The 16284-nt window shown below is 29.0% G+C and overlaps 2 protein-coding genes across 2 annotated transcripts; one reads left to right on the forward strand and one right to left on the reverse strand.

The window, feature by feature from the left end:
• Window positions 1-4780: 4780 nt before the first annotated feature.
• Window positions 4781-7125, reverse strand: LOC136998493 (uncharacterized). The gene has a single exon (XM_067351163.1). It carries the CDS (start codon window positions 6989-6991, stop codon window positions 4871-4873), a length of 2121 nt encoding a protein of 706 aa, XP_067207264.1. The 5' UTR covers window positions 6992-7125; the 3' UTR covers window positions 4781-4870.
• A 3304-nt stretch (window positions 7126-10429) lies between these two features.
• On the forward strand, window positions 10430-16249 carry LOC136998494 (putative uncharacterized protein DDB_G0294196). The gene is made up of 3 exons (XM_067351164.1): window positions 10430-12931; window positions 14052-14348; window positions 14425-16249. The coding sequence occupies exons 1-3, from the start codon at window positions 12787-12789 to the stop codon at window positions 14580-14582; spliced, it is 600 nt and encodes a 199-aa protein (XP_067207265.1). The 5' UTR covers window positions 10430-12786; the 3' UTR covers window positions 14583-16249.
• Window positions 16250-16284: the final 35 nt, after the last annotated feature.

Below are 16284 nucleotides of genomic sequence, written 5' to 3' on the forward strand. Positions count from 1 at the left end.
ACGAAAAACGATTATATTTATTGCGCTTATTGCGCTTACAGCTTTTTAACCAATAAGCATCGATAAGATTGTATTTAGTTATTTTTGCATCTTTATCTAGTTATTTATTTAAAAATTATATTCATATCTACAATTAGTTAATTTTTTTTCAAGTATACATTTTAAAATAATTGCATCTGTATTTAGTTACTTTTGCTTCTATATCTAGTTATTTAAATTTAAAAATGATATTTGTGTTTATATCTACTATCTAGTTAATTTTTTTTAAGTATACTTTTTAAAATAATTGCATCTGTATCTAGTTATTTTTTTATATCTGTATCTAGTTAAATAAAATAATTTTTTAAATAAAAGTATTTAATTCAAAAATAAAAAAATTTTTCAAATTTAATCAAAATAAAAAAATATTACAAAATTTCGCAAAAAACTTGGCGCTGCTGTACTGAACTATTAACTTACATAAGATTCGCATCGCAATACTTTAAACATGCTCCTAATCATTCCAACATACTTTAATCTATAGTATATGTGACGTAATACTATAGTTTAGTTTGGAGTATTAGAGCGAGTAGGAGCATGTTAAAGCAAGCGATGCAAACAAATTTCGGCTTAAACAGACTAGAGCGACGAAGCGGCAAGTGGCGATGCTATAGCCAATCAACTTACAATTTTACCGTAAGAACAAGAGTTTAATTGGCTATCGCGTCGCCGTTTGCCGCTCTGGTCAGTTTGAGTCATTATAACACTTAATCATGTAAATTGTAAAATTATTGCCCATTTTCATTCTCTATAATATTTTAAGATGTATTTAACATGTAGTTCAGTACAGCAGCGCCAAGTTTTTTGCGAAATTTTGTAATATTTTTTTATTTTGATTAAATTTGAAAAATTTTTTTATTTTTAAATTAAATACTTTTATTTAAAAAATTATTTTATTTAACTAGATACAGATATAAAAAAATAACTAGATACAGATACAATTATTTTAAAAAGTATACTTAAAAAAAATTAACTAGATAGTAGATATAAACACAAATATCATTTTTAAATTTAAATAACTAGATATAGAAGCAAAAGTAACTAGATACAGATGCAATTATTTTAAAATGTATACTTGAAAAAAAATTAACTAATTGTAGATATGAATATAATTTTTAAATAAATAACTAGATAAAGATGCAAAAATAACTAAATACAATCTTATCGATGCTTATTGGTTAAAAAGCTGTAAGCGCAATAAGCGCAATAAATATAATCGTTTTTCGTAATATATATACATACAAGTTTTTTTGAAAGGTTTTTTATTTAAACTTGGCGTCATTTTCTGATATCACCTCTTTTATAGGCAGAATATGTAGCGAATTTTTATTTGGTATATACAACTTTTTTTTAAATATATACATACAAGTTTTTTTGAAAAGTTTTTTATTTAAACTTGGCGTCATTTTCTGATATCACCTCTTTTATAGGCAGAATATATAGCGAATTTTTATTTGGTATATACAACTTTTTTTTAAATATATACATACAAGTTTTTTTGAAAGGTTTTTTATTTAAACTTGGCGTCATTTTCTGATATCACCTCTTTTATAGGCAGAATATATAGCGAATTTTTATTTGGTATATACAACTTTTTTTTAAATATATACATACAAGTTTTTTTGAAAGGTTTTTTATTTAAACTTGGCGTCATTTTCTGATATCACCTCTTTTATAGGCAGAATATATAGCAAATTTTTATTTGGTTATATATACAACAACTTTTTTTGAAAGGTTTGTTATTTGTTAATATATATACATTTTTTGTGGAAGATAAATTTTTTGGAAGGTTAATATATACGACAGCTTTTTTTGAAAGTTTTTATATATACAACTTTTTTTGGTTATATATACAACAACTTTTTTTGAAAGGTTTGTTATTTGTTAATATATACATTTTTTTGTAAAAGATAAAATTTTTTGGAAGGTTAATATATACGGCAGCTTTTTTTGAAAGGTTTATATATACAACAACTTTTTTTGGAAGATTTGCGTGTTTATATAAACAACTTTTTTTTGGAATTTATATATACAACAACTTTTTTTGGGAGGTTGCGTGTATACAACAACTTTTTTTTGGTATACAATAACTTTTTTTGGAAGGTTTGCGTGTATACAACAACTTTTTTTTGGAAGATTTGCGTGCACTTGGCGCCTTTTCTTTACCTTTTTTTAAAAAGGTAATTTGTTGATTTTAAAATATACAACAACTTTTTTGTAAGGTAAAATACACAAGAACTTTTTTGTAAGGTTTGCGTGTTTATATATATATATATATACAACAACTTTTTTTGGGAGGTTTGCGTGTATACAACAACTTTTTTTGGTATATATATACAACAACTTTTTTTGGGAGGTTTGCGTGTATACAACAACTTTTTTTGGGAGGTTTGCGTGTATACAACAACTTTTTTTTGGAAGATTTGCGTGTACTTGGCGCCTTTTCTTTACCTTTTTTTAAAAAGGTAATTTGTTGATTGATATAAAATATACAACTTTTTTGTAAGGTTTGCGTGTTGATATATACAACAACTTTTTTTGGAAGGTTTGCGTGTATACAACAACTTTTTTTTGGAAGGTTTGCGTGTACTTGGCGCCTTTTTTTTACCTTTTTTTAAAAAGGTAATTTGTTGATTGATGGATATCATTTCTTTTTTTCAGTAAAAATATTACTAAATATATAAACTTTGGCCGGTATTCATAGTCATTTCTTATATTTAAGATCGTCTTAAGTCGTCGTCATCGTCGTCTTAAGATACTAATATGGCTTTTTGATTGGTTCGTAGCATTTTAAGACAATACTTAAGACAATCTTAAATATAAGAACGGACTATGAATACCGGCCTTTATATTGATATTTCAGAGTGAAATAACAATTGTGAAATAATTAATTAGATTTTGCTAAAGAGTCCCACCACCACCCCCGTCATATAAAACGGTCCTCTTTGATTAATGTTGCAATAATACAAAGTTATATATAATTATGTAAATATCAAACAAATCGTTTCTAGGCCATTGTATTTGTCTAATTTAAGCGTCATTGGCTTAACTTTCTTTATTTTCTTTTTTTTTACATATATTTGATTATCCATAAAGATTTTCGTCATCAGTGAACATATTTTAATAAAATATTTGATTATATATGACAATTCTTTTTACCATTTATTATCAAAAGATATGATCAAATAATACCACCAACTACTTATCAATTTTCTGTAAGAAAATGATACAGATATCTTTAGCGCCTCTAGGCCATTGTCTTTTTCTAATTTGCGCATCGTCAGCTTCAATCCAAGTATTAGACATTTCTTCTCTACATATACTTGTGTAATGACCATTTTCGATACATGATCCATGATGGAATATAGCACTCATAACTTTGTAGAATTGTCCAGCAATATTTATTTTAGTTGTTGGGATAGCACGTAAAGTAAACTTATCTGTTTTTGTTGATATACCGTCTTGAATTGCTATTAAATGCATGACAATTATATCTCCGGTTAATATTAATTCACTTTTACATAATATGTCATTTCCTGTACAATTTTCACATGATTCGTTGTGTAATTGACACCAATGAGAAAATGTTACATTTAATAATTCATTAAGATCAAAACTTTTTTTCTTCCGTTTATTAACAGGAATTGAAAGAAGGATATTTTTATTAACAATAGTTGTCGTATTATGACAATTTTTACATCGTTTAATGGAAGTGACTTGATGCTCAACTAAATTTTTTATATAATCGTATTTCGTGCAAAGAGCTATAAGAAATTCACATGCATCTCGTTTAACATTTTTGGAGAAAAATTCTCCTAAACTTTGTCGTATTACATATGTATTCAAGTTAGGCAGTTTGTTTTCATATTGATTTATTAAAATACCTAAAATACTTAATTTATCATACTCAAATATTAATTTTCTAATAACATTTAAATGTAAAAAGCATTGCAATACTGCATTTGCATAACACGAACCCTTATCTATATTTTGAAAACCATGCGTGACCCAAGTAATATTTTTTCGAACTTTTTTATGTGATTCTTGAACAGAACTAATTATTTTGGGTTGTACCCATAAAATATCTTTTATTTTACGATACTTTTCTTTTGAAACAGAAATTATATCTGTTTTGGATTTGTGTATTCGTTTTAATCGATTATATTCAACAATAGCTTCTTCACTAGCTTCTATAGATGAAGGGTCAAAATTGATCAAATGCAATCCATCTGAAGATGTTACTCGTGACAATGCAACATAAACTTGGCCGTGACTAAATACAGAATTACCTATGTCCATAATAGCATTCTGCAAACTCAGGCCTTGGCTTTTATGAACAGTAATTCCGTAACTTAGACACAATGGAAATTGTTTTCGAATAACATATGCTTTCTCCATCACCGCAAATTTGACATTTACTCTTTCAATTAAATATTCTAAACCTGATGGCAAAAGAAGCTTAATTTTTTCTATATAACCGTTAGAAATATCTTGTACAACTGAAATGACTTTAGCAATTGTACCATTAACAAGACCCAAACTAGCATCAATATTACGCCTTATCATAACTTTTGCCCCAATTTTTATAACAATTTGTTTCGAAAGCCCAGCTGTTTTAGAATTATCATCATCATTATTTTCCAACACTTTTAATATTTTCTTTTTTATATATGGAATACATTCGATTGTATTTTCAGCAATTAATAATATTTCTTTCGAAGCAATACGACTTAACATTGCAGCATTCAAAACGTCACACATGTGACAAGTGGGCAATAAACAAACGGTATCTGATGACAAATTGTTAATAAAATCACATAATTCATTTAATCTAGATTCGAAGGAATCTTCTGTAAAAGATATCCTGTAAAGATATCCTATTTTCCAAAATTTCATAATCAGACTTTGTTAATAAACCAATACGAATTCTTGACAATAATTCACGATAAGACTCATCTTCTTGCTGGCGCATATTAATTGTCAACTCATCGTAATCAAATAATGTAGTCCACAAATTTACAGTCTGTAGGCAACCGATATATTTGTTAACTTTTTCATTTGACAAATCTTTAAAGACAGAATCTTCATGTACAGGAGGCAATTGAAGCAAATCTCCAAACAAAAGAATATGCCTTTTACCAAACCAGCCATCATCACAATCACTTGAATCAAATATTTCAGACAATCGAAGATGTATGTACATTAAAGTCAAATTAGATATCATTGATACTTCACCGATTATAAAAAGAATAACATCTTTAAGTTCCGCTCGTAAAAGTTTTAACACATGATCAGACAATCGTTTATATTTAGGAGTATTACCATGTTCAACAGGTAATTGAAGCAATCTATGAACTGTCAAACCGTCTATATTAAACGCTGCTATGCCAGTAGGTGCTGCTACAACAGTATCTTTTTTGAGATTTTGTTTTATCCAGCACTTAACAGTTTTAATTAAATAATTTTTTCCAGTACCACCTTCTCCACTAACATATAATCGCAATATTGATTTATCTGACTCTATAATAGTAATAACTCTATCGAATACTCTTTTTTGATCTATATTTAATTTCGCAATCATTTCTGATACATCAATATCTTTAATATTTTTATCACCGAGATCCTTAAAATCTTGCATCGCTTCACCAGCTTCTATATTTTGAACACCTATTGGATTGTCAGGATCATCTTGCGACTCATGTTTTTGTACTTCATCTAAATGTTGCTGCACTAACTCTTTAGCATTTTCAAATGCTTTTTGCAATTCTTCTAGTTTTTCGTGATATTGTAATGCTTCTGTTAAATGTAGTTTTACCTTGTAAAATGATTCTGCATAAGTATCACATCCATTTCTAAGCTCTTCTAATTCTCTCCACGGTTCGAACAGAAGTAATAACGCAAAGAAATACTTTTCCGGTTGTGTATTAACATTATATCTATAATGATTAATAAGATATCCACGCTGTCGTCGTCTAAGATATCCATTTTTAAATTTATAGAATTCAACAAACTTATTTTGTGGTTTGATTTTTGTAATATCATACCATTTTGCAAACTCATAAAAAGACATACATTCTAATTCTTTTGGTCTCTGTGGATAGTGGTTATCTATCAAAGATTCACAAAATATATCTGTCGATTGATCATCAAGTACTTCAATCTCTTTACGAGTTTTCAATTTTCTACATCTTATTCGATTAACATCTAACCATCTAATAGTTGTATTTGGATCAGTTCCATATAAAGCAATACCCAGTAATGTATCAGCAGCTTCAAGAGCTCCACATTCTCTATTACTCGTGAATCGCAAGGCAATACTCCAAAGATAGCTCATCAATGATTTATTCGTATTATTTTTAGTATTAATAATAGTATCAGACAACTCACATTTTCCCGCTTTATTCATATATTTAGTAATGTACCAGGTAAGCAGTGACGACTTTTCGCCAATAAATTGTATATCCATATTTCCTTCCCATGCAGTAAGAAGAACAGGATTATAATCATTTATATTACTTTCATCTTCAGTTCGCGGAAGATCATAAAGCCTGCTTCTATGTTTTAATTGCTTTCTACCTGCTATGGCAGTTGTGACATCTCTTATACTTAACGTCTCAGTGACAGGACGAGGAAATCCAAAACAACATCTCCGAACAACTTTACGTCCAACTTTTTTAGAACGGAGACAGTAATCATTATGTTTGTGTCGTTGATGCGTATTAACACGTCTGTACAATAATGGTGAAATATTTTTATCTGGCATTTTACAGCTTATATATTGTAAAATAAATTTGGAAACTTCTTCAATAGAAGATTCACCAAGAATTGGAGCATTTTTTATCCAAATTAATAAATGAAAATGTTGTATGCCTCTACCTTGGTATTCTCGTCGCCAAAAATAATGAGTGACTTCTCCGATCGGATGATCTTTGGAACAAATAAAGTCAAGCATCGCACGAAACGTATTAGAAATCTCGATGTTGACACAGGATCTCTAGCAACAAGTACACTGGTGCATGCCGAAGAATCGCACCATCCATTTACTTCACGAATATATTCACCTAACTCTTCCCATAACCATTCAGCGGGACTTAATGTTAGAAACCATGTTGCAGGTCCATAATGTTGTGTCATACAATTTAAATTATTTCGCGGTTTACTCCAGAATTGTTCCGTATTCCTTAGTGTCGAAAATATTGTGGTTAAATCGGATTCTAACAATTTTTTGGACATTGCTTCTAAATATTCCGCAGCCGTATAACGAACTTGTGGATTAGTTACATTCATCTTATGAAAAATTCCACGATTTAATTGACGGATATTCGTATTATTTAACAAAAAGAATAGGTATTGTTGATTTAATCTATACTGTGGATGTTTAGACATCAAACGACATTTAACAAATTCATGATCATGAAGCTTGACCTGCCTAGTTTCGTGCTGTCCATTAATACCAAAAGGATATAAATCTGGAAAACATAACAAATCCAAACATTTCTCACGATTATCCAAAGGTAAATCATAGACTTTTAACATTTGATATAAAGCTGTTGCAGTTTTATTTGTTCTCTTTTCATATAATGGATATATAGTATATTGCTCATAATAACCATCATTTTCATCATTAATAACCTGAGTTAGCATTGCCTCATGCTGATTGAATGCAGCATCTCCAAGATTTTTTGTTCCCTGTATTTCGGTTTCTAAATTATTACTTAATGACACATGCTCCTCATCCAATACATCTTTTGCAACATTTTCATCCTCTTGCATCTGGAATTCCAGATTATTTAATTTTTCCAAAGATAATTCATTATGACTATTTGGTAATATTATTTCAGAATACAAAGGATTATTATTCTTTAACCATATTAATGCATCAAATACTTTTTTAACATTTACCATCTCTTCCCATATAATTTTTGATTTTGTGAGAATACCTCTGACTAAGATATATAATTCATGATTAATATTTATCGCATCGGTATTAGAACATAATTTGTTTAATGTCTCTTGTATAGGAAGTGGTAAATGAAATGTTCTACCTTTAACTTTTTGTATCATTTGCCTTTCAGGTAATTTTTTGTTCATAACAGTTGTCATTTTAACAACAGTTTGAAATGCTTTAGCTCTCTGTATAAGAATCTTTTCAAATGTATTAAGAGATGATATTACTTCAGGCACATTATTTGTAAAAAGATTATTCAAAATGCAATACGCAGGCATTAAACCTTGACAAAATTTTTGTTTACAATAAATACATATATATTGTGCATTAATTTGTTGTTTCTTCACATGTATCATTAAATCTTTCCAAACTGGATTATCTATTTTTGCTTTAATGATTTCAGAAACATTTTTTTTATAACAAAGCTTTTCGCATGATACACAAGCATAACGCGGTGTATCCATTAGACGTTTTTTCAAGGCTTTAAACGCATTCTTATACTTAAAAAAGATATCATCATCACTTATATTTGCATCGGTTTGTTGATGTTTGTATATATCTGCTTTCTCTTGTGCAGCAATAACAGTTTTATTTAATGCTTCCAAATCAGCACAATTTAATGCTTCATCTAAATTCAACATTTTTTGATACAAATTTATAAGTTGATAAATCAAACGCCTTATATTTCTTACTTTCGGAAAATGGGGCGATAACAATAGAATTGGTAGAAACATCGCTCCACAAATAGTGAAATTAATATAGCAACTTTGTGCATGACCAAGTTTCGTATTTGATGTTTTTACTGTACATGTACGAATACTTTCTATCAATCTAGGAACATTCTTTACAGTACATGTACTAACAGTTTCAAGAAATTTTTCATATCGTTCAATCAAAACTGGATTGTCAATTTTACATGAGGTACTGCACGACCACGATTTTTTTGCTAGTGCTGTTATCAAAGGTAACACATTTACAATTTGCCCTTCCATGTTCATTACTAAAGATTCTTCCAAAATTGCATTACAATATGTAGACTCTACAAAATAATTTTCAGATGATGCTGTGTGTCTAGATATCCCACATAACACATCTAATTTTTCATTAATTCCACAACACTTATCAACAAGAGTCAAGCATACTTCTGATTTCTTTTTAAGTACAGCTAATATATTATACATCTTGCGAATATAACCGTTCCTAATATGTATACACCAACGTATTATTTTCTCGGCTTCTAATTGTTTTTCGATCTGACCTGTAATATTTAATTTATTTGAAATATTTTTAATAATTATTGTGTGTGTGTGTCAAAGAAGTATGAAGTTTTATTGTTGAATTCTGACACCGAAAATTTTTATATTTTTTAACAATTTTATTTGCAACATTGCATTTATTTATTACAAATTTGCTTTTATTCTCTTTTCTTCTTTCTTCTCTTTTCTTCTCGTAATATTGTCTGTTACAACATTTACGCTCTAATATTTTTTGTCTACTTTGTTTGTTTTGCGAGCCTATAGCATAAAATATGCATTGTTGTGTGCTTTTTTCAACAAAATCTTCTTCATATCGCAATCTTTTTTTAGCGCAATCATTTTTTAAATCACTTTCATCTTGAGACCGTTTTTCAGAGCAACATCTTTCTAAATTATTTTTCTTTTTATATAGACGTCGTTTTTTAGCGCAATTTTCTTCCAAATTATTTTCAAATTGACGCCGTTTTAAGACATTTTCTACATTTTGTTTATACTGATCTTGATTCTTATATTCATTTTCATTTTTCTTTCGTAATTCTGTAATAAATTCACGATTTTTTTGCAATCGATTTGCTTTTTGTTGCTCCGTCTCTTTTTGACGTCTCATACGTGCACGAGTTGCTAAAGCTTCTCTCTTTTGAATCAATGCTAATGGAAGCACTTTTTGAAGAGTATTATTTAAATCCTGAGGAAAGTGTTCAATCACATTAGATTTAAAAATTTTTATTAAATGAAAACGCATTAAACTATGATCATATCTCACTTTTTCAGGTTTAATATTAAATAATAATAAAATTGCAAAAGCTATAGCAAAAACACCGCAATCATTACTATTCGGTTGTTTTTGTACAGTAGGAAACTTGACAGGCCGCTCATTAAAAGGATAAGTTGGAAATAATTGTCTTAAGAACTTTTCATAATCACTGTGCAACTTTTTGTTATTTAATGAATCATAGATAAATAAATTTTTTCTATCATAATAACTGCATATCCAATGATTAGTGCTATGTAATATCTGTATATGTTTTTTGTCTTCTGCTATAGGTTTTATATACTCAAGACGTTGCAATTTCCATGTCTCTTCAGGTCTATAATGTGAACAATTTTTTAAAAGTTGGTTAAAATGATCCATATGTTCATCGTTTAACCAACCGCCTTGAACAATAATATCTTTCTGATCTGATAACTGCGTAATCTGTACAATTTCTGTTTTTATCTTACTAACTTTTTGATTTTCATGTTTATTTTCATTTTTCTTTCGTAATTCTGTAATAAATTCACGATTTTTTTGCAATCGATTTGCTTTTTGTTGCTCCGTCTCTTTTTGACGTCTCATACGTGCACGAGTTGCTAAAGCTTCTCTCCTTTGAATCATTGTTAATAGAAGCACTTTTTGAAGAGTATTATTTAAATCCTGAGGGAAGTGTTTAATCACATTAGATTCAAAAATTTTTATTAAATGAGAACGCATTAAACTATGATCATATCTCACTTTTTCAGGTTTAATATTAAATAATAATGAAATTGCAAAAGCTATAGCAAAAACACCGCAATCATTACTATTCGGTTGTTTTTGTACAGTAGGAAACTTGACAGGCCGCTCATTAAAAGGATAAGTTGGAAATAATTGTCTTAAGAACTTTTCATAATCACTGTGCAACTCTTTGTTATTTAATGAATCATAGATAAATAAATTTTTTCTATCATAATAACTGCATATCCAATGATTTGTGCTATGTAATATCTGTATATGTTTTTTATCTTCTGGTATAGGTTTTATATACTCAAGGCATTGCAATTTCCATACCTCTTCAGGTCTATAATCTGAACAATTTTTTAAAAGTTGGTTAAAATGATCCATATGTTTATCGTTTAACCAATCACCTTGAACAATAATATTTTTTTGATCTGATTTTAACATCATCTGTTTTTCTATTTTGATAGACATTTTTGTTTTATTAATATTATTAAAATTATTCTATATTTTCTATATTCTTACAGGCACACAACAATCTTACAGACGCACAGCAGTCGATTTTTGTAGGCGCACAGCAACCAATTTTTATAGGCGCACAGCAGCCTTGTATGGGCGCACAGCAGCCGGTCTTTATAGGCGCACAGCAGCCTTGTATGGGCGCACAGCAGCCGCTCTTTATAGGCGCACAGCAGCCTTGTATGGGCGCACAGCAGCCGGTCTTTATAGGCGCACAGCAGCCTTGTATGGGCGCACAGCAGCCGGTCTTTATAGGCGCACAGCAGCCTTGTATGGGCGCACAGCAGCCGGTCTTTATAGGCGCACAGCAGCCTTGTATGGGCGCACAGCAGCCGCTCTTTATAGGCGCACAGCAGCCTTGTATTGGCGCACAACAGCCTTTATTAAAATAAATAAATATACTTACCTGTTGAGAGAAATCTGCACCAAAATTCCACAAAGTCCTCGATCCTCCAAGAGTTCTATATATAAAATGTTAAATTTAGCAATGTAAATTTTTTTTAAGTCTCGATAAATAATTTTACGTTTATAAATGTCATTTTAAAGATTAGAATTTGCTAGAATAAACCATAATAAATAACATTGTTAATTTCATGAATGTTACCAGACTCAATATTTTGATTCATAAAATGACAAAAAATTTATTAAATATTTAATTAATTTCTAGTCATTTTATTAAATTGATTAATATAAATTTGCTAACATTATAAAATTAACAATGATTAAAGTATTATTCATTGCTCATTCTATTACATATTATGATATTATGGGAAAATATTTTTACTTTTATGACTTTAACTTATTACAATGAAATTTTAACACGGGAACATATTTACAGATCATTTTTATAATAATTAATACAAATAACCTTTATCTTATCTTATTAAGAACGTAAAAACCTTCTAGTTTATTTTATATATATAATTAGTACACATACCTCAAAAACTGCGTAATATAGCTTCTTCCTCTTCTTTTTATATTTATTGATCACTTATTAAGAAATCACTTATTTATAAGTACAAATAATACGACATACGACAATGATGAGACTGACACGCGTATACTTACAATGCCGTATACACAGAAGATGCGCAAAGCCCCACAAACGCGATTCTTGATTGATTGTGTATGGGTCCTGTCAGCTAAGATCGGATCTACAATAGGTGTAGCTTTAAGCCGCAAGAAATTAATCACTTAGGCCGGTATTCATAGTTGATTCTTATATTTAAGACCATCTCTACAGTCTTAAAATAAGCCAATCACAGAGCCATATCAGACATTATAGAAGAATAATTACTGTCAATCTACTGATTGGTCAATTTCTTGCGACTTAAAATTTACTACACCTATTATAGATCTAAAGACCAATGTCCACGATACTAGAAATCGGTGCGAGAAATGCGTAGCCAATAAAATTGCATCTTTTATGTATGGAAAAGACAGGACCCACGCAGCCAATCAAGAATCGCGTTTGTGGCGCTTTCCGCATCTATGTATACTGTAGGTATACGCGTGTGAGTCTCATCATTGTCCTATCCTTTCGATGATTTATGGCGCTACCGTTAATAACGTTGTTTCCGCCTCGCGCTCGCAAGTTTGTGTATTTCATCACATCACGTATTCAAAGATTTTCACGTATTCAAGGATTTGTGTTTCATCATCAAGAATCAATGAAAATAATCAAGGATATTAAAAGTAAGTAGCAAATTTCTTATAATATTATATAAAATAATGGCTGCGTTTGTCTTGCTCGCTTTTGTACTGAAAGCGTTATTCTATCTTCGACATATGAGCAAGAAAGGTAAACTGATGCTTTCAGCATGAAAGCGAGCAAGACGAATCCAGCCATTATGATATTTCATATAATTCAGATCCTAAATGTAATAGAATGTGAATAATACCTCAAGCGTTGTTAACTTTGTGATTATTTACATTATTTTGCATTATTAGCAGACTTATCTTAATCAATTTAATAAAATGACTAACTACTATTAATTTAATGAAATTAATTAAATATTCTGCATCTTTATTAATATTTCTAATCATTTTATGAGTTAAGACATTGAGCTTGCTAACAATCATGAAATTAACAATGATTGAAGTATCATTCATCGCTCATTCTATTATATTTAAGAATATAAAATCTGAATTAGATGGAATTCATTATTTCTATTGTATCAAAATCAGAAGTAAAAATTTGTTTCTTATAATATCACATAATGGCTGCATTCGTCTTGTTCGCTTTTGTATTGAAAGCATCAATTTAGAATAACGCTTTCAGTACAAAAGCGAGCAAGACGAACGCAGCCATTATGATATTATAAGAAACGAATTTTTACTTTTGATTACAATGAAATTTTAATACAATATAAACAATGAATTCCATCTAATTCAGATTTTATATTCCTAAATGTAATAGAATGAGCGATGAATGATACTTCAATCATTGTTAATTTCATGATTGTTAGCAAGCTTAATGTCTTAACTCATAAAATAAATAGAAATATTAATAAAAATGCAGGATATTAAATTAATTTAATTAATTAAATTAGTAGTAGTTAGTCATTTTATTAAATTATTAAGATATAAGTCTACTAATAATGCAAAATAATGCAATTATTAAATTGATTAAGATATAAGTCTGCTAATAATGCACAATAATGCAAAATAATGCAATTAATCATGAAGTTAACAACGCTTGAGGTATTATTCATCACATTCTATTACAAATGATCATTCAAGAACGTAAAGAAGTATGTCTGATTTCTAGTTTATTTTAAAATAAAAATATTTAACTATATATGTTCTCTTTTAGTGTCACAAGCCGATCAAATGCCGGAAACTGATAATACAACACTTATAAATGCAGCTGTGCTGCAAGAAGAACAGCAGCGACAATTGGCATCATTACCACCACCGCCACCCCCGTTACAGCCACCACCACCATCATCACAACAGCCACTGCCATCGCAGCCTCCACTGCAATTGCAGCCGCCATTGCCATCGCAGCCGCCACTGCCATCGCAGCCGCCACTGCCATCGCAGTCATCACTGCCATCGCAACCGCCACTGCCATCGCAGCCGTCACAGAAAGAGCAGGAACAGCAGAAACGTAAGTATAGCAACTATATAATAAAATATTTATTTTTTTAGAAATAGCAATTTATATAAACAATTTTTTATTTTAGCCAAAAGATGGAATAGAGCAGGCCGCCAAAGGAATGTTTGGAGCAGTCGAGGCTATCGAGGCTATCGAGACAGTCGAGGCTATCGAGGCGGTCGAGGCGGTCGAGGCGGTCGAGGCGCTAAAAGTGGTATAACAATAACTAACAACTACTATAATTAATTATAGTAGTTGTTAGTTATTACTACTATAATTAATTATAGTAACAATAACTAACAACTACTATAATTAATTATAGTAGTTGTTAGTTATTACTACTATAATTAATTATAGTAGTTGTATAATAAAAAGAACTTAAGAACTACTATACTTAATAATATTGTGCAAAACGATATAAAAAGAACTGAAGAACTACTATACTAAATAATATTATGCAAAACGATATAAAAAGAACTTAAGAACTACTATACTTAATAATATTAATTATATCGATAACGAACAACTACTATAATAAATTAATTATTACTATAATTAATTATAGTAGTTGTTCGTTATCGATATAATTAATATTATTAAGTATAGTAGTTCTTAAGTTCTTTTTATATCGTTTTGCATAATATTATTAAGTATAATAGTTCTTAAGTTCTTTTTATGTCGTTTTGCACAATATTATTAAGTATAGTAGTTAAGTTTTTTTTATTTTTATATATATCGTTTTTAATACTTTACTGGTACTACTTGCATCGTATAAAAAATATAGTTTTGTTACTTTTTGTTACTCATTAAAGTAAGCGTACAATTTTTATTTTTAGATTACATAAATATAAAATATATATATAAGCATTAGAATACTACAACAGAATATTAAGTATTACTGGTACTACTTGCATCGTATAAAAAAGAGCTATAAAAATAAAAACTTTTACTTATTAAAGTGAGCGTACAATTTTTAGATTACATAAATGTAATTAAGTATTACTGGTATTACTTGCATCGTATAATTACTTATTAAAGCGTACAATTTTTAGATTACATAAATCTAAAATATATATGTAAGCATTAGTTAAGTATTACTGGTACTACTTGCATCGTATAAAAAAGAGCCATAAATAAAAATTATTATTCTATAGTCTTCTTGTTACTTATTATTTCTAGTTCAATAATTACCCCCGGATTGACATGCTTCCTCTAATCACAAGAAATCACGTTCAGATCAAGTTTTAAGTATTACTGGTACTACTTGCATCGTATAAAAAATAGCTATAAAAATTATTCTATAGTTTTGTTACTTTTTGTTACTTATTAAAGTGAGCGTACAATTTTTAGATTACATAAATCTAAAATATATATGTAAGCATTAGAATACTACAACAGAATATTAAGTATAGTATATAAGTATTTTTTATATCATTTTATTATAATAATACTTTGCTGGTACTACTTGCATCGTATAAAAAAGCCATAAATAAAAATTATTATTCTATAGTCTTCTTGTTACTTATTATTACTTATTATACTTATTATTTCTAGTTCAATAATTACCCCCGGATTGACATGCTTCCTCTAATCACAAGAAATCACGTTCAGATCAAGTTCATCAATTGCACTTGATCTGAACGTGATTTCTTGTGATTAGAGGAAGCATGTCAATTCGGGGGTAATTATTGAATGAACTAGAAATAATAAGTAACAAGAAGACTATAGAATAATAATTACTTATTAAAGCGTACAATTTTTAGATTACATAAATCTAAAATATATATGTAAGCATTAGAATACTACAACAGAATATTAAGTATAGTATATAAGTATATACTAGTTTTTTTATATCATTTTATAATAATACTTTGCTGGTACTACTTGCATCGTATAAAAAAGAGCCATAAATAAAAATTATTATTCTATAGTCTTCTTGTTACTTATT

The sequence above is a fragment of the Linepithema humile genome, chromosome 3 (genome assembly GCF_040581485.1).
Source record: "Linepithema humile isolate Giens D197 chromosome 3, Lhum_UNIL_v1.0, whole genome shotgun sequence".
NCBI classification, from domain to species: Eukaryota; Metazoa; Arthropoda; class Insecta; order Hymenoptera; family Formicidae; genus Linepithema; species Linepithema humile.